The 20,494-nt window shown below is 38.0% G+C and overlaps 1 protein-coding gene across 1 annotated transcript in view; it reads left to right on the top strand.

Moving 5' to 3' along the window:
• The window catches only part of LOC149077152 (BAR/IMD domain-containing adapter protein 2-like), a 145,115-nt gene that overhangs the window by 58,797 nt on the left and 65,824 nt on the right, over positions 1 to 20,494 (top strand). The window contains exon 3 of the mRNA XM_089244877.1: positions 15,142 to 15,234. Within this exon, the coding sequence (XP_089101003.1) occupies positions 15,142 to 15,234 (93 nt within the window). The remainder of the gene's footprint in view (positions 1 to 15,141; positions 15,235 to 20,494) is intronic.

Below are 20,494 nucleotides of genomic sequence, written 5' to 3'. Positions count from 1 at the left end.
ATTGACAGAAATTTTTTCCTCTCCAACACAGGGCCGTCATTTCAACTTTTTCCGGGAGGGGGGGGGGGAAGCACATGTACTCACTCTATGTATACATATACTTGTATATATATATATATATCATTTTTAGTGTATTTTCAAAAGCCAGGTGTTGCCCCCCCCCCGCCCCCCTAAATGACGGGCCTGCTCCAACACTTAATTTTCAGCTAACTACGTTTAGATAGTTGCTGTCGTATCTCTTAAAAACATCCACGATCATAGAACGTAAACAACACAAACTGGTGATGAAATAATTATTGTTCGGGGAATGTGGTATCCCCCCTCCCCCTGGATTCTCACCCATATCCGTGAACGCTACTCTCAATTAATACGGGTTTTGATCCATCTTTGCCGAATATATGCATCCATTAACACTGAATTGTTTTTCCCTGAGGCATATGATATTTCAGAACGGTAATGCGACGTGCCATGCAACCAGAAATATCTGAAAATTGTCGCTTTTTCTATTCTGTGCAAATTTTTATTTTTACTGCAAGCTGTAAATGGGTTTAAACCTGTAGCTTTGTTTTATAAATAAATAAATAAATAAACAAGGTTCTCAAGGACTTTGGTTGAGTGGAGGTTCACCGATTCCTCAGACACGAACTCAATCAAGTTCGTTTGAGACAAACTCAACCGTCATCTTCAGTAACACATTTTCTTGCATCTACAGCGCTGCAATCTGTTTATTCAAGAGATAGCCCTGAAGACGTTCCAGAATCGTGTAACTGCTATCTGGCCTGACCGTTGTTCTGAATATGAGCTAATATTCAAATTGATGTAACTCGTATACATATACTACAAATATAAATCTAGTATAAGAAAAATAATAAAGTCAAATCCCGTTACAACGAACTCCAAGAGACCGGAGAAATCACTTCGTTATAAGGTTGTAGTGCTGTCCACACGATGGCGCTGGCGTATCTTCCCAGCTTGTATAATTATTAGTCTATTTTCTGCTGGTGGCATCACAACAGAAATCGGGAGTCAAAGGCGTCTGGCTCGGTTTGTTGATGGTTGATGTGGTCTCACTCACCGACGCGCGTGTCTGCGTCTCATCATGCACGGGCCACATTTTCCTCTACCAGCATCCCCGTTCGTATTATGTAAATATTATCCGTTGTAAATAAAGTGTAAATATATCAACTAAAGATTGGCGACATCGGACGTGAAGCAAAAGAAACCACCATGGCAGAGGTGAGTGCCGTAGTTATACCGCCATTCAACGTGCGTGATGTATCGTTATGGTTCGTGATGTGTGAAAGCACTTTCGAGTTAGCCGCTCCGAAACCGATAACAGAGTCAAAAACAAAATACAACTACATCGTTGCAAATCTTCCTCCAGATAACGCATCTCTAGTACGAGACATTCTCACGAACCCGCCAACTTCGGAGCCATACGAAAAACTAAAGCACGAACTAGTCGCACGTTGCAGTGAATCCTCGTCTACACAGCTTAAGAAACTTCTCGCTTGTGAGCCATTAGGAGATCGGAAACCGTCTGACATTCTCCGTGAATTAAAACGAAGAGCGGAATCTCTCAGCGTTTCGGACGAACTATTGACAGAACTCTTCCTGCAACAACTACCCAAATCTACTCGATCTATACTCGCTGTCGTGAGCCCACTAACCCTTGACAAAACGGCTGAGCTGGCCAACAAGATCCAAGAAGCAAGCCCACCTCATGTAGACGCCGTGAACAAAAGTCAACAGTCGGACACGATCGCACAACTCCAAGAAGAGATTGCCCAACTACGCCGCGAACTGAAAACAGTTTTGCGTGTGCGTTCCCGTAGTGTTTCGCGCTCGCGTTTCCCCCGTTCAAAGAGATCAACATCACCACCTACGTTGCCGGATAGGCAATTTTGTTGGTACCATAAGACATTTGGCAATCAAGCCAGAAGGTGCACTTCACCATGGAGGTTTATAAAAAACGACGAAGGCGGAGAGTAGTAGCGACATGCTCCCTGCCAACGACATCTCGTCGCTTATTCGTAGCCGATCGAAGCACCAACATTTCATTCCTTGTAGACACTGGATCTGACGTTTCAATACTCCCAGCATGCAGCACTGACAAACGTCAACCACTTCTCCAACTTTCCGCTGCAAATTCGTCTCCAATAAACGTCTATGGTGAGCGAACAGTCACTTTAGATTTTCAACTCAGCAGAGTCTTCCGGTGGACTTTCCTCTTGGCCGCGGTACCGAAACCGATTCTTGGAGCCGATTTCTTGTATAACTTCAATTTGCTTCCGGACTTACGACGACGATGCCTCCTCGACATGAGGACGAAACTTACTGCAAACTGTCAACTAAAGAAGTCAGAAGTGTACTGAATCAAACTTTTCGACGGTGACTCAACTTATCAAAGCCTGCTCAGCAAATCTTCGCTGAACTCCAAACCATGCTGTGAGCATATCATCGAGACAACAGGTAGGCCAATTTTTGCTAAAGCTCGCCGTCTCTCTCCAGAAAAGTTATCTTGCGCAAAAAAGCAATTTCTGGACATGCAAAAACAAGGATTATGCCGGCCATCAAACAGTGCATGGGCCAGTCCAATTCATATGGTCAAGAAACCTAATGGTGCGTGGCGTATCTGCGGTGATTACCGTCAGCTAAATAAGATCACCACACCAGACAGATATCCCATTCCTCATATCCATGACCTAACCCACATGCTTCATGGGACTGCAATATACTCGACCATCGACCTCGTCTCGGCGTATCAACAAATTCCAGTGGCAGAAGCTGACGTGCCCAAGACTGCCGTCATCACGCCTTTCGGGCTTTATGAATTTCCTTTCATGCCCTACGGACTTTGCAATGCCGCCCAGACATTTCAGAGGTACATCGACCAAGTGTTGGCTGGTCTCAGTTTTTCAGCGGGATACATAGATGACATCCTCATCGCATCAGCGAACTCTGAACAGCATAAACAGCACCTGGACATAGTTTTCAAACGACTGGCCGAACATGGTCTAAAGATCAACTCTCTGAAGTGCAAATTCTTCCAAGATGGAAGTCACATTTCTCGGACACAGGATATCATCAAAAGGAATTTCTCCTCTTCATGATAAAGTGAAGGCGATAAAAGATTTCCCAAGACCGGCAACCATCCAAGAACTTCGACGTTTTCTAGGAATGTTGAATTTTTATCGGAGATTCCTTCCTGGGTTAGCAGAAACACAAGCTCCACTATGTTTATATCTTCAAGAAAAAGCCAAAAGCAACGCGAAGATTGAGTGGACGGAAACATCAAATCAAGCTTTCGTAGATTGCAAGAAAAAACTCATTTCTGCAACCCTTCTTGCTTTTCCACATCCATCGGCCGAACTCTCTATCATGGTAGATGCATCCAATACAGCAATCGGTGCTTGCCTACAACAGCTTGTCAACTCGCACTGGCAACCTCTCGCTTTCTACTCCAGGAAGCTTATCAAAGCTGAGATGAATTATAGCGCTTACGACAGAGAGCTATTAGCAGCGTATGCGGCAGTGAAGCAGTTTCAACACATGATCGAAGGGAAACATTTCATCCTCTACACTGACCATAAACCCTTGACATTTGCATTTCGTCAAAAGCCTCACAAGACATCTCCCAGACAAACACGACATCTTGACTTCATCGGACAGCATACCACCGACATACGTCACGTATCAGGCGTACAGAACCTAGTCTCTGATGCTCTTTCTAGAATACAAGCCATTGCATGCCCTCCATCAATAGACTATTCCAAGATCGCAGCAGCTCAAGCGACCGACAGTGAACTTGACTCTCTCAAGCATTCCTCCTCTTTAAAACTCAACATCTGCAATTTAGTTGGTATAGACAAACCACTCTGGTGTGACACATCCTGCAATCGAGTACGCCCATATATACCGAATACTCTTCGAAGACACGTTTTCGATGTTCTTCACAATCTATGCCACCCAGGCATCAAAGCAACAACACGTCTTGTCTGCGATCGCTTTGTATGGCCTTCAATTCGGAAAGACTGCACCACCTGGACTCGATGTTGTGTGCCTTGCCAAAAGTCAAAGGTGCACAAACATACTATTTCCGCTCCAGGAAAAATAGAAATGCCAGACGCTCGTTTCAAGCACGTTCACATTGATATCATTGGTCCACTTCCGTCATCCCAAGATTACACATATTGCCTCACCTGCATCGATCGATTCAGCCGTTGGATCGAAGTTTTACCGATGAAGGACATGACAGCAGCCACTGTTGCTTCAACATTCTATTCTGGTTGGATCAGTCGTTTCGGAACCCCAGAGAAAATAACAACAGACCAAGGTCGACAGTTCGAAAGCTTCATCTTTCACGAACTCACCAAACTCCTTGGCATTCAGCACATCAGGACGACACCTTACCATCCTCAAGCTAACGGGATGATAGAAAGAGTTCATCGACAACTGAAAGCAGCTCTGATAGCTAGGTCAAACATGAACTGGGTGAACACACTTCCAACAGTCCTGTTAGGGCTACGATCCTGCTACAAAGAAGACCTCAAAGCCACACCAGCACAACTCGTATACGGCACAGAGCTCAGATTGCCTGGCGATCTAATCACCAACAGTAGTAACAGCATACCGTGTCCCACAGAATTTGTCTCCATTCTAAGGGACCAGATGCAGCAGCTACAACCAACTCCTGCAACGGCGCATGGTGAAAAGAGACTGTACATACATTCGGACCTGAAGAACACCACCCACGTCTTCCTGCGGTCAGACACAGTAAAACGAGCTCTCGTCCCCACTTACAACGGACCGTACGAAGTGCTGAAACGTGGTGAGAAGACATTTTGCCTTCTCATAAAAGGAAAACCTTCCATGGTATCGGTCGACAGGTTAAAACCTGCCTTTCTGCTCACCGGCAGTGTGCCTCAGCCAACCAACAAAAACATAGATGTATCCGTGCCAAAAACTTGCTCCGTCGTTCCGAAAAGCATCCTAAAAAAGACAACGACCTGCAAAAATATTTGGAAAAACCGTCTACGTTCATCGAAGCACGTGACTTTTAAACTTTAATTCTTTCTCTTCTGTCCTCGTCCTTCGGACTGCGAGGGGGGTACTGTAGTGCTGTCCACACGATGGCGCTGGCGTATCTTCCCAGCTTGTATAATTATTAGTCTATTTTCTGCTGGTGGCATCACAACAGAAATCGGGAGTCAAAGGCGTCTGGCTCGGTTTGTTGATGGTTGATGTGGTCTCACTCACCGACGCGCGTGTCTGCGTCTCATCATGCACGGGCCACATTTTCCTCTACCAGCATCCCCGTTCGTATTATGTAAATATTATCCGTTGTAAATAAAGTGTAAATATATCAACTAAAAGGTGATTCCGGGTTTTTACATTGTTCCTATGTAAACTTATCTGGGGGAGTTAGAGAACTTTGCGTTAAAACGAGATTTTCGCTATAACGGTTGAAACGGGAACCGACTGTATCTTCATCATTTAAACCAATATTTCATCACAAACAATAATCCACAGTGGTATATCTCAAGAAAAAAGATATCGATCGTAGAAAAACATTTGATCTGTCAGATTTCTTTAATAAAGTTAATGGTAGTAATCCGAAGAGAAATATACGATGCTATACTCCCTTTTATATACACTATACACATGGTACATACGTACAGAGGGTCATATTCTCTCGAATACACGAGTCGAAATTCAATGAGGCTATCGGGGATTTTCAATCTGCGCCGGATACTACTACTATGTCTACCGGATACTAATTTTTCCCGACTCCCGATCCTTTTTGAGATATTTCTTTTTACGCTTTATTTTCTCTTGAAAATATATATTTTTGTAGAGAGGGTGAGGCTATATATATATATATATAAAATATTAGTTCCTAAAAAGGGGAGAACGGAGAGGAAAAAACACTATATTCTCGAAGTACCACCACCACGACGACCACAGTGAGTCATCGGGGAGGGCTTTTCTCTACGAAATAGTGATATGGCATTTCAACAGCGGACATGGGCCGACGGTGGTTCGATTTCATAGCCCATGGCTGTAAAAGAGCCTAGGGATGACAGAGAGAGAATATAAGAAAAGAAATAAGTGTTCTTTGCTGGTCGTAAATTCAGCTTCTCCGAGTTTGGAATACTCAAAAGAATCGAAAAAAAAAAGGTTCTAAAGTTTTACCAACATGTGGATGGTATTGGACTCTGATTCACCGTTGGGATCGAGAGTCTGTTATTGACATTGGCCTGATGACTATTGCATTCTACTGTTATTGTTTTTTTTTTTGCTTTCATATAAAGGAAGGACGTTGACCGAACCCACGAACCGTAGGCCAATAAAACTAGAATTAATGACTCGAAAATCAGCGGCGTTTTATAGCATTTATATCGAGATGCGAAATGTTATTGCTTTTGTGGCGCCGGTAGTGCCATAAATTTGGTATGGACCCAGATGAATGTCAATATATGTCTTCTGAAATGTTCCAGGAGATAAGAAATGTAGATAATCCTGCGTTTTCGTTTTTGATTTGTCTTGAAAAAAAAAATGTAGATTACAATCAACAAGATAGCTATCAGCGAATTTATATGAGAGGAGACTAATAAAAATGGATGTAACATCTATCTGTTGAATATAGTTATGAGAGGGTAGTAATTGACTGTATTGATTTTTTTTTATCTTTAGAGAATTATGAAGTTCTGGATATGATTTAGTATTTGAAAGTCTTGTTGACTTCGCGGAGATACAGGGTGGCTATAAATACACAGACACTACTCAGACATATGTGGCCCATTCTGATGGAGGTATTTTGATGAAACTTGGTATACTATATGGAGGATAGGATTATATGGATGGTGGAGAAAAGAAAGATTCAATAAAAATAGTTAAATTTTTGACCATCAGGTAAAATGTTTCTTTTTTTTTATTGCAGTCGTCTTTTTCCCGTCAGCCAAATAACGTATATACCAAGTTTCAATGAAATAGGTCCACCATACTGGGCGCTACATGTATCTGGGTATTGTCAGTTTATTTGTAACCACCCAGTATCTGTAAGTTACACTGTTACCTTCAGTTACGAGTGTTTTGGCTTGTGAATAATCAAAGTTACGTTCAAAAAAGAACTTAGACTTACCTACAAATATTCGACTTGGAGAATTGATAGTTGAGATAAAATGCTCATTTGATGCATGAGAATTTCGGCAATTTGAATAAGTCGAAACCGATAGTGATTTAAGAACGTTAGTACCTATTAAGTTTTGTTATTGTAATAGAAATTTCTTTTTTGTTCTGCATAAAATACACTAAACCATGTTAAATCTATCTTTACACATACCGTATATATTCGTGTATAAGCCGACTCGTATATAAGCCGACCCCCCCACTTCAGGACCACCAAAATCGCAATAAATTGAAAACCCGTGTATAAGCCGACCCCAAAAAATCCATATATTTCAGAGAAAAAAAATTCTTATATTTTCATGAAAAATTAATAGTTTACGGAAATTTACAATAAAAAACGATTAAAACCTTTTAATCCGTTTCTTCTGAGTCTCCAAGCTCATCGTAATCAGATCCTCATCGGGGGTCCGGCATCTTCGTTTTTATCTTCATCTGGGCTGTCATCGCCATTGTCATTTTCAAAGAGGATATCATCTTCAGTTCCGTCCATCGCATTGCTGATGCAACACGTTTTGAACGATCTGATGATAATTTCGGTGGAAACAGAATTCCACGCCTCATGTGTCCATTGGCACACCAAGCCAATGTCAGGTGTCTTCAAGGCAACCACTTTTTTTTGTAGTTTCTTTATCATCGGAACCCATCCATTCGATCCACAAATTCCTCAAATAATCTTAGAAAGACTTGCCGATGCGCACATAAGGCTTTCCAGTCGACATTAGCCCACCTGGTATCAAAGCCAATGATGTTTTCGATTTCTTTGCCTCGGATTTGACATCGGTTCCGTGGGGTTTGAACATATCCCATACCAATAATGCCGGTTTCTCGAACACTGGTATAAAAATGACTACTGATTTTGGGGTCAAAATTTTCTCATCAAAAACTGACCCGAGTATAAGCCGACCCCCCCACTTGAGGAACGAATTTTTCCAAAAAAAACTCGGCTTATACACGAGTATATACGGTATATAGATGTTGTAGAAGAGTGGAAATGAATTGAAGAGTCTACATTATTTTAGATGAAAAAGTTATGCTTCGGGCTTCTAAGAAATTGACGTTTTTTTTGGAGAAGTAACGCTGTCTTTCTCTCTATAACAGAGTGCCAATTTTCAGAATGAATGAAGAATTGTGGTGAAATCACCAAGAGTAGAAACTTCACTGATATATGCTACTGCAGAAGCCCGAAATTGGTCAGTTAACGAATCGGCCAATTTCGTTGAATATTGACCCGGTCAATGTCCGAATTTTGGATTTTATCCAGCCAATCGATCCAAGTCCAGTAACAAAAGACATGAATCGGAGTCATCACTAAGTTGGCGTACTTTTTCGTGATAATTATGTCCACGTTGACTATGGCAACCCATCACGATGCGGTAACCATTTTTTTTCCTTCAAAATTTGCAAAAAAAAAAAAAAAATTATGTTTATATTGTTATAAAAAAGTTTTTTCCTCTCAAATTTCTTTCTTTTTCGCTCTCGTCAAATGGAGGATGGAGCTAATCCAATGCAGCTACTATATGTAGCCATGCATCAAACGTTGGCGATGAAAAAAAATTAATTTGACACTTACGGATCGTCTTACATCAGCATATCTAACTTTAGTTACGGATTTCCGGCCACTTCTCAGTTTGGCCGCATTTCCGTCCTTGGCAATAATATATACAGCAATTATTTTCTATTAAAACATGAACGCCAGTACTCAGAAGTTTTATTCCATTGCCAAAATCCTAGCTTTGGAGTAGAGCCTGGAACAAATTGTTTTCTCGACTTTGATAGAATTATGGCAGCATGTATGGGATGGTGGGAGTTTATTCTATGTGGAGAAAGTGCCCAATCAGTTCATCAAGGATAGGCTAGTAGATAGTTTTTTTGCTTCGTTTTTGTTCTTGATCAGTGGCATCGGATTCGGGAGTGCTGTGGGGGCTCGAGCATCTAAATATTTTGCAGGATGGGGATGAGCAGCAGCAGAATTAATTAAGAAATCAAAATATCTTCCATAAAGCTCAAGCCAAGAACTCCAGAGATCTAAAACACTTCCGACGCCCCTGAGCTGAATACGTCTCGGCATTGAAATGCTTTTATCAGAAGATAAAATATATATGGATAAAACGCAGACTAAATATGAAAAGGGGGGGGGGGGAGAAAGCTTTTGTTTCTTTCCGAACCCTTAGACGTAACACTGTATAATATATAACAAAACAAAAGGTTTGCCTTGTTAACCGTCTCAGTGGCATTGCCAAGATATCTCGCCTCAAAAGCTTCTTACTTTAGCCAGATATTTTGTACAGTTGATTTATTAAAGGGGACATTTCTTTCTTACGTTACAGTCTCGCTAATTCGGGGTGAAGGGGACCGAGACTACCTCGGAATACTGAAAACTCGGATTATCCAAAAAAAGCATAGAAAACAACTTTCAGGTGGAAGGGACTCCCTAATGTTACGAAAATTATGTAAATAGTCATTATTAATCATTTATTACGTCATCATACCTATAAATAATCCTCAATGCATTTCACTGTAAAGCTTGCCAAACTGGCGACAAACTTGGCGAATTTAGCGACAGCTACGATGATTTGGCGATGTTATGACGTCAAGGGAAAGGAGTGGATCTCGCGAGAACATGAGAGAACTTTCGAGAATCTTTCTTTTGCTTGTGCCGCCAAAGCAGAACTAAAAAAGAATTCTGTTGAAAATTTTTAGGAATACCAGATCTCTTGTCTGTTAGAGAACCACTTTCACGAGGCTCTCTGTTTAGCGTGTATTGTCAAATCGCTGCTTGTGAATACGTGTACATAGCGGTTCTTTAAAATGTCTGTGTTGTCCTCCGAATTGCTTCGTGCTTTGCCATCTCGAATCCTTGAGTGAGAGACATTATCCGGAACACTATATTTATTATATGGTAAATATATCGTAAATAAGGAGTAATAAAAAATTAAGGAAAATTTTGCAAGGTCCATCTCTGGTCACTGGGTTGGTTGAAAGTTATTGTCCCATCTGGTGAAACTACTTCACTATACACATCGCTACACCGCAATTTATTGCTGTTATAGATTAATGATGAAACTGGTTATAACTTGTTCTCTTTATACTCACTGTTACATTTTCAGTTCTTGATTCATCGACCATTATATTGGAGCTGCCAAAACCCATTTCTTCTTTATAATGGAACTGATACGTGCTCAATATTACGAGAGAATCCCTCTCTTTTTATTAATGATATGATTTTTTATTTGTTTTTTTTTTACATATTATAAATTTACTATCCTATGAAACATTCTGGCCTGTGGGGTCACCGAAGGACGTATACTAGGGGGATTAAGACCCTTTTAGTCCCTGGCAAAAAGGGAAAAACTCAAATTACTGGCATTCATAGGAAAAAAGAAAAAAAAGCGTTCTTGGCATAAAACAGAAAGAAAGGTTTTGAGGAGAAACTTCGAAAAAAATTCCAACACCACGGATTATCAGGCACCTCGAACTTTTGAAACTCGAGAATTATCGAGGGTTACTATACTACTTACCACTTGCTGAAAATCGGAGAAGTCTATTTCATTGAAAAAGACATGACATTTTACAGGGAAATCGAATGATTTCTACTATGCCGTGGAAAGGGCTAATTAAAGTAAAATACACGTGGCTAGTTTTAATTATATAAAATAGCGCGTAGCATCCCAAAAGATTCAAATCGTAACTCGAATTACCCCTGCATGAGAAATTCCGTACGAAAATTTCATGAGTAATACGTATTTCCACATTTTTAATCACTGTGAGAATCCTAGAAAATTCCAAAAACTTAACAACAGATTATCTCAAGAATTTAATATGAAATCACTGAAATTCGAAAATTTTCCTTCGACACCTAAAATACCCGTAACTCAATTTGTTCTCTCCCCGAATAAATTTTGTCCAGATACGGAATAGCCGATCATCACCACCAGTCCATTAAACTCAGATATTGATTCTTGCACTCCTAGAAAGAAAAAAAAAAGCTCAATCATTTATGTGAATAAGAAGAAAGAATAGAGCAGAAATTGATACAGAAAAAAGTGGGAAAACAGGAGAAGAGTATGCAAAGAAAATATAATGGAATTCAATCAATGTTTCCGATAATGGGTGACCCACAACCATGCAATGATGAAGGGGAAAATCACCACCTGAGGCTAATGTGTCGTTTTCGGTCTTTTCCTGAAGGAGGAAAAAATAAATAAAAACAAGGAATACCGACAGCAATGAAGATCGGGAGAGAGAACTATAGATAAAAGGCTTATGTATACGGTATAAGCAAAAAAAAGAAGGAAATGGATCGTCATCTGCCGATATTCTCGCCGAAATCGTTATACAGAGTATTCGTCTTTCTTACGTAAGCCTCAAATAAGGCTTAAGTATGATGTGGGTGGAGACAGAAAGATTTCATAAGAGAGCCACGTCATTAGTTGCTGTCCATTCCACTTCGTCTGTCCTTTTCACTCCAAGTATATGCGATATAGCTCTTGATTCGTTCCAGTGCTTGAATAGGGAGAACGGTTCCGAGCTATTTACTTTTAACCATCACTTCGCCCACTTTACTTCACTCTCTTCACTGCCATTTTCGTTCGCCAGTTTTTACCCTCCACAACCTAGTCGGTTTTTGCCTTCTCAAGATCCCCGACCAGTGTTCATTTCCTCCCGATCCATATCGCGATCCCGGAAAACGTGCTAACTGCTTCGAGGAATGAGGGGGAATCTCTGCGGAGGAACCCAGAGATCCCCCCTTCCCATTTGATTGGAGCCTTCATTAGTAATGAGAAGATGGAAGGATTCTTGTGTGGGAGTCCAACAGTTCCAACCACAGGCATTTATTTACAATAAAACTTTTCACTGCAAATCTCTCCCCCTCTCTTTCTCCCAGAGTAAACTTTGATGATGCTGTGAAGTATTATCCTCATTATGGATTTGGCATTCGTTTAGCGTGCGTATGCGTCGTGATTCTGTTAATTGGGAAGCTCGTAATACAAGAGAAATCCTGGAAATATTTTTCTTTAGCCCCTAATTTATTTTTACACTGATTGGATTCAGAAAATTTTTCTGCATTTTGGATGATGGCGGTATATGATTATAAAAATATATAAAATAAATATTTCTGAATATTTATCTATCGCGTTATTGATTTATTTAGCGCATCGTCTAAATATTTTGCAAAATCATCATGTTGTCCCTTTGAAAAAGTTTATGGTAACATTGGCGGGTTGAGAATCTAATTGGTGTAATAAAAGATTTGGTTGGTTTGTGCGCTTGCTCACATAAAATTCATAAAATAACTAAGAATTGTGGAATATTTATTTAGGAATGAAATGGTGCATGCAAAATTTGTAAAATAGCGTACAGATGGCAATAATACAATTTTCTTGACACAATAATTGCTAGTAATCTAAAATACAAATTTCTTCTGTCCTGAGAAATTATTTCAAACTTACTCACACCACTTTCATACTCAATCCCCCATATCATCCTGAAAAAAAGAAATCACTCAATCGTGAAAGAAATTATTGAAAAAATCATGTAGAAGATTCTTCGTATATATCAAAATTATAATTATTTAGTAAATTACATAGGTTTTGAACGCGATTTTTAATAAGTAATTTTTTTTATGGTAAAAGAATTAGGAATGTAATCCAATGTATGGTACCAATATGTCGTAATGATAATTGTATAATACTCTGTAATAAAATATACGAATAAATAAAACTACACAAAGGCCGCAACAGGCAAAACTCCCAACGATGTGGCAGAAAAGAGATGGCCACAAAAAATGAATGTCAAATATACTCGTAACTCTAATACAGAAACTTAAAAAAAAGAGCAATCATCTCGAAAAACGATCTCGATTGTGATAAAATAAAATACACTGCCCATAAAAAAATATATTTACCTTATATATAAGTATGGATAGAATCTTCTCGATTCATCCCAATATAATTATCGTATTTCTTTTTGAGCATGTCAATCGTGTTAGAATTCCCGAGGGTAAGCTATTCCATTTATTCACAATCCTATTAGAGAAAAAATTCCCTGCGACACCACAACCTGGAATCACCCTTTACTAAACGACACCGGTGTCTCCTTGTCGAAGCAGTCGATTAACGGAGTATTAATAACTGATAGTCCATCCTATCCGTACCGTTAAAAATTTTAAACACTTCGATCACATATCCCATGATTTCTACTAATGTAAACATATTCAAGAAATCAGTCTTTATTCATAGCTCAAGGCTTATGTGCTTACAACAGCCCGCATATATTTTTTCTGCATTCCCTCGACCAAGTCTATGCCCCTGTGTAGGTATGGTGTCCAAAACCTTGCGGCATACTCCAGGCCAAGACGAACTAAGCTCCCAAAAAGTGGAAATATTTCTGAAAGATTGTCTTGTTTTTTAGGTTTTTTTTGCTATTTTATCAAGTTATATTGATATTAATATATAGGGTACGTTTTGAAGTCCTAATTCGGAAATTTTCTTATCAACCGTTCGTTGTAGAATTACGGTTTCAATTTTAAAAAAATTCTCAAAATGTGTTCAGAGTCACTGAATCAATAAAAAAATGCAATTTTAAATTTAAGCTACAAAAAACTAAAAATGAAATTTTTTTTCACAACCAAGAATTTTGAAAAATGCAAAATTTGAATAAAAAAAATGTCAACGAACGAAAAATTGAAAATTTTAACTTTTCGAAAGAGGAAGTAAATTTTATATTAAAATTATAAAAATATCTTCTGAATTTTAAATAAAATTAAAATGAGATGAATTAAAATTAGGGTTTGAAAAAAAGAAAAGAATTTGAATGTAGAAACTTTTTTTTTAATTTTCAAAAGATTTCCCAATATTACGAATTCGGATTTAAAAAAAAAAAATTTTTCAACGTTTACGCTGAATTACGACATTTGAAGACCCTGAATATACAGACTACGCTCTTTAGAAAGACCTTACGTTACATCAACCATTTCATTATAACAACCAATATAGGATAAAATAGCTCTCAATTTGTTTTCCATATAAGTTCTACCCTATATGTTTTTCCTTTCGATATAACGATCACCCAATATTACTTCAGTTTTTGATGGAACGATGGGAACTCCCACTTATGTCTGTATAATGAAATAGAATAGCATAAATTATTTTGTGTGCGTTAATTCTTCTTCCCTTACTGGTAGCAAGTTAATTTCAAAAATAATCCATTAATTCTAGACGAATGATTAAATTTCAGTTCACAACAAATCCTTAAACATATTCTGAAGAAAATTTTGTTCGTGCATAAAAATAAATAATTTAGCATCTCATAAGAGAGACTTCTGATAGCTTAAATAAAGCCAGGAATCAGACATTACCGGCTGCTCTATAATACCTATATATCCTAAATTCCTCGTTATTATATATCCACATAACGAGAAACAATTAATAAGAAATGGATGAGAAATATAAATGAATATACGTGAGCATATAAAATCATTTCTCCCAAACGTACGATAAGAGTTATCCTTTATTACCAGATTATTATTCGTCATTAAACACCAACCCTTTCCGATCCGAGCTGGAATAAGTTCTTGGAATAATTTAATGATTCCGATGCGCGAAATTATCGCAGCAAATCATTCGATTCAACTCGATTCCAAATACTTGCCGATTCGGATTTAGTCGGCCGCTTCCAATTCCAAAATTTGCTCAACAAACACGCACACGCTCTATACTGGCGAGATTATAAAAGCCTTGTTACCATCAAGAGGTGAGCGAGTAAATGAAAGGATTTCGCGTTAATCAAATGAGTTTAAAAGACGAACTTCAGCGACCGGTTCATCCAAGGTTATTGGAATGGCTTTGACTCGACCAATCGAGCGTTGTAATCGCATTTTCCTCTCTCTTGGCTTTCATCTTCTGTGTGTACGTATTGTAAAATTGAAGCTTTATATTACTATTTTCCTAGGTGCTGCAGCGTCCTCGAAAGCCTATCTGGAAGCCATAAGCAAACTAGCTAGGCATGCACATCAAGGCACGTGGGGCGGATCCACGGATATTGGTGAGTTTGTCTCGAAATTGTGTTTTCTTTTATCTTAACTTCAAGATTTGAAATAAGTTCGAATATTACACACACTCTTGTGCAAAATTAAAATCCACGTTGTGTCTATTTGAGGTATCATGTAAGACTACCGCACACCCATCTATGTGTTTGACAGAGGGTCCCTGACTGCTAGGAGGTATAGAGAGATCTTAGAGCCTATATTCGGCTTTTCAGGGGGCACAGTTGGCCCTCGGTTCCTGTTCATGGACGACAACGCTCGTCCACATCGGGCTCACCTAGTGAACGATTATTTGGACAGTGAAAATATTCGGCGAATGGATTGGCCAGGCAGGTCTACTGACCTGAACCCTATGGAACATATTGCATCTCTCCATACCCCTCGGAGAACCATCCCGGAGATGCAAACTGAGTTGCTGCAAGAGTGGGAACGATTGCCTGAGGTGTCCAGTATGCCTTCACGCTGTGCGACCTGTCTGACAGTGACCATGCCCCATATTGCGCTCATTTTCGGTTCGATCTTGATGCGGATTTCGTGCAATTATGTGCTTTACTGACAATCATGCGTGCGTACTATGACTTTTGTACAGTACATCTCTTTCTCTGTTATAACTGTGTATTCGTACCAAATTTCATTAAAATCTGTCCAATTGTTTTTCAGAAATTAGACATAATGTGCTAGTTCTCTTAATTTTGAACACGAGTATATTAGATTACAGAAATTATACTTTATTTTACAAAAGGTTTATTAACTTTACCCTTTATAGGGTCACTTTTTTCTAGTAATGTTACATTAAAATATTTATTTTAGAATTGGATTGTTTTAAGAAAATAAATGCATTTAGCCTAAGATGAAATTAATTTTTTTCAATTATTTAGATAAAGTAATTTTTTTGTTGTTTCTGAAGTTATTAACAGATGGCAACGGGAATGAGAGGTGGTTAAATAGCTTACCATTGACATTTAACCACTTCACGTGCAGTCTTTTAGCAACAAATTTGATTATCTCTATTTCACAAATCAGCGATAAATCTGGTAACCTTTCTGAAGAAAATCATCTTAAATTCATAGACTATACAAACTATACAAATACAAATACAACTTCTGGCTGGTTCTTAAGTCAGCCACCTCGTTGGGCAATTTGCCTGTTGTGGCGTTGTATTTGTATTTGTATTTGTATATGATGACGACCAACTGCATAAGTTCTATTTCACTCTCATAAAATTCAATTTTTTTTCGTTATATATTTATTTACAATAATAATAACCCAGAAGGCGTGAAATGCACTTATACTGGAAAAAAAATAATAATAATAATAGTCAGTACGGGAAGCACTTCGCATACGGAGTCAGATCGAAATCCCCAATAGTGGAAGCGAATCTTGCGTAGGAGGCACATACAAGTTCTGATGGAAGACTGTTCCATATTCTTGCCACACGACATCTATATCCGTGGGAAAAGCAATCCCTTCTAGCCGTTGGTATTCTTATTTGGAAGCGATGCCTACGTAGGTTAACTCGCCTGTCTATGATCTCAAAGAAAGGCTCTCTCGATGGTAGATAAACAATTTGGTGGACTAGTTTGTAGCACATCTTCAGATCTGCAGCGATTCTACGCCATTCCAGTGAGTGTAAACCCAGAAATTTAAGTCTCTGGCAATAAGATAGACCGCTCATGCCAGGTATTCGTTTAGTAAACGACCTCTGTATATATATATATATTTATTAATATTTTATATACCGTATTTTATATTTATCATATATTATAATATGCATTATTACCTTTTTAACATTGTCCATATAACGTATATACTAAGTTTCAATGGAATAATTTTACCAAAACGGATGCTTTTCGGAACGCTTGCTCAGGTTTTAACTGGGCGATAATGATTTCCAAAGATATTCAGTTGTTTTAAATACCATATAAATAAATATTTACTTTGTTTTTTGATGTACTTAGTGTCTCTTCTGTAAGATGGAATGATGGAAGTGTAGCGAGGTGTATGGTCCTTTATTTTATACATGATGATCAAGAAAGAATCATCCGATTTCAAAATGATTCTACACTTGAAATCGACCATTAAGAAAAATGGTTCATAAAACGTAGACACATTTCTCCCCGTATATTCACATATCACTTATCATTCTATTCTGTGTTTTTAATTTTTAAGGAATATACAATTTTGAAATCGGATGTGATTCTCCCCCTTTCTTTCTTTTTTTTGCAAGCACGTTGCACATTCGTGATTCTGGCATGGCGAAGCCAATATACTGATTATTGTACAAGTAGAATTTTATAAAATATCCCATTGAATGATACATGGTTATTAGCTCAGCTGAATAAAGACATTCTTTAGTTTTAACATATTTTTTAAATAAAAATGAATTTCTTATTTGGAAGTTTTTATTTTGGAGAATCTCTAGCGACCCTCCTAATTCATTGACGCGATCCCACGGTTTGCGCACCAATGATTTAGATGACAAAAACAATCATCATAAAAAAAATATGTTATTTTTCTCGTAAAATTTCTTATTCCCTGGTATACTTTTTTCCTTATTTGGATGTACTGTAATTCATTTGAAATAACATTGTGACGAATGAGTGAGAAGACAGTATGTTTGCTTTTTAAGTAACTTCCAGCAAAAGTTAATTTTATAGCGGAAAAACTATACTTATTTTAAAAAAAACCGAAACAATTGATTTTTTCCCCTTATACCTATATCGTAAACCTAAAACCTGTCATTCGAGAAATAAATTGAAGTAAAAATAATAACAAATTTTATCCCCTTAAAAAAAATGATTAAATCCCATTAATTTCAACTTGTGACATGCTACATCGAACATTGGACCAAAAACGTTCATTGAAAAATTCACCTTTTTTTTTTTAAAAAAGTAATGTTATTTTTAAAAAGAAATTAATGAATTTTATTTGTAAGAGAAGTAAATATTCTCTTGAAGAGCTTTTCCTCTTATCTTTCTGGTTTTATTTTTTGTCTTTATGTTTTAGCGTTAAATTAAATTACACTTTGAACTTAATGTCTCACCAAAAGAGAATATTTTTCCTCTCTCTCTTTAAAACTATCATTTTTTCCCCCCTTGGATTCGTTGAAAGCATAAAAGCGGAAAACAAATTGTTATTTTTTTGTTGTTATTAATTTACTTTCTTCTGGAACATTGACTTTGGGGAAAAAGAAAATTGTGTTGAATAATAATTGAGAGATTTGTTAACCATTGTATGGATACAGATAAATTCCATTGAAAATTTAAGAACTCAAGTATAAGTTTTATATGAAAAGAGTCGAGACCCTCTCGGTTCAATATTTAGTTTTCAATCAGGCTGGAAGAGATCTATTTGTACAATGACTCTATTGTTTTATGATTATTAATTCAAATTAATCACTGCTGAGAAAAATGAATGCAAAATACTTTCGTTAATTTTATCGGTGGACATTTTTTATTCTAAACTTTAAGAAAACAAATTTATGATGACTAGTAGTAGATGTACTACTTTACCGCACACCAACTCCAGTCATACATCGCCACATGGCAATTTGCAATCAGTGGGGTTGAGTGGGAAATGAAGGCACCATCTATCGCCGGCTCGGCAGGTAAAGAACTTGTTTCTAATGTTCTTACCCGGATTCGAATCCGTGGACTTCGACGGTAACCATCATGGTGGAAGACGAGCATCTTGTCAATCGGGCGCCCACAGTAGATTTACTAGGGTAAGATATTTGTGTCAAATCTCAACGTCCTACAGGTTTACAGATAAACTAATCACTGTTTTTTGGTGAATTTTTATCCGGTAAATTTTTGGAACCGGTAAATTTTGAACCGTGGATCTTTAGACTGTGGACACGGGCTTCCAGGTGTCAAAATTGAATAAAGCATTGCCATAAATATAATATATTTATAGGTAGGTGATTGATAGCAGCGTCATCTATGAACCAAGCTATTTTCAAAATTTATTGTGCCCTTATAAAAATAAAATAGTGCGCGCGCGCGTGCACGCACGCACGCACACAAAACACGCAAAACCTAACGAAAATTATTCGTGAACTGGGCAATTTCGGGTTTTTGAGTGGTTATCTGTTGCCGTGCGTGAATTTAGTGCTACCCCATCTAAGTTTCAAACTTTTTGTGAAGTGTAGTCACTAAATTAGAGATGAATGATAATTTTTGCTCGGCTAAGATATGAAATAAATAGGCTTTCTAGATATTATCCCGAGGTGAACAGGGAAAAAGTGTTCTTTCTCTCCACCGGGAATCGAACTCAGGACCTCTTGGAGAAACAACACTTTTTTCCTGTTCACCTTGGCATAATATCCAGAAAGTCTATTGATTTCATATAACGACTAAAAATTTGAAGCTTTGTAGGCTTGTTGCTCTCTCTGTGGCGATACTTTTTAACAGGGAGATCGGCTCGCATTGACGACTAGAAGTGAAGTAGTAGACTTAGTTTTCCCAGCTCCCGAGAAGCGTGGTGGTGAGATGCTCGTCAATCACAGTGGAGGTTACTGTCACGGTCCCGAGTTCTAACCCGAGGGAGGATATAAATAGATTTCGTTTTTTTTTGTATATATATTTTACCTAATGAACTTGAGGCGATCACTAATAGACAGTGCCTTCATTTTCAACCCATCTCATTGATGGCAGAAAATTGCGATATGGTTGGAGTTTGGTAAAGTAGACTCAATTTTGACAGAGAATATAAACAGATGTAATTTGCCGGACTCGATTTTGACAGAGAATATGGGCAGATGTAGCATGACGGACTCGATTTAGATAGAGGATATGAGGGGGGCGTGGGCGAAAAAAGGTTGATAAACACTGATCTATGATGTAAATATCTATTGACACAATTTTTTAATTAACGCATCGGACGCAGATCATGGTATCACAGAAATTCCATCTTCTTGCTATTTTTTCAGTGTTCTTTTTTTCTTGTGTGAGAAGATTACTCCAGTATATTTTCTTAACTTTTTTTTTTCTCTTGAACCTGATCAAAGTTGTTTCTTGCGGGTTTTTTCATTCGATCGTAGAAGGGAACATTAATCTTCTCATCTTTCTTTTTGTTTTGACAGGAGTCTCGCACAGAATGACAAGTAACCCCCCCCCCCCTCCTTACAACGTATCTCCTTTCTAATATAAATGTATAGCACTGTATATACTTTTTTCTTCTATATCATACGATGATAGCGATCGCAATTTATTTTCTATGGCACTAATCATTTTAGGCCTATCTCTAAATATCCTTAAC

This window comes from Pholcus phalangioides, unplaced genomic scaffold, assembly GCF_987345545.1.
Source record: "Pholcus phalangioides strain wild (caught in Gottingen) unplaced genomic scaffold, Ppha-v1.0 ptg000015l_1, whole genome shotgun sequence".
NCBI classification, from domain to species: Eukaryota; Metazoa; Arthropoda; class Arachnida; order Araneae; family Pholcidae; genus Pholcus; species Pholcus phalangioides.
The sequence above is the reverse complement of the archived record's forward strand: the minus strand, read 5'-3'. Positions and strand labels throughout refer to the sequence as shown.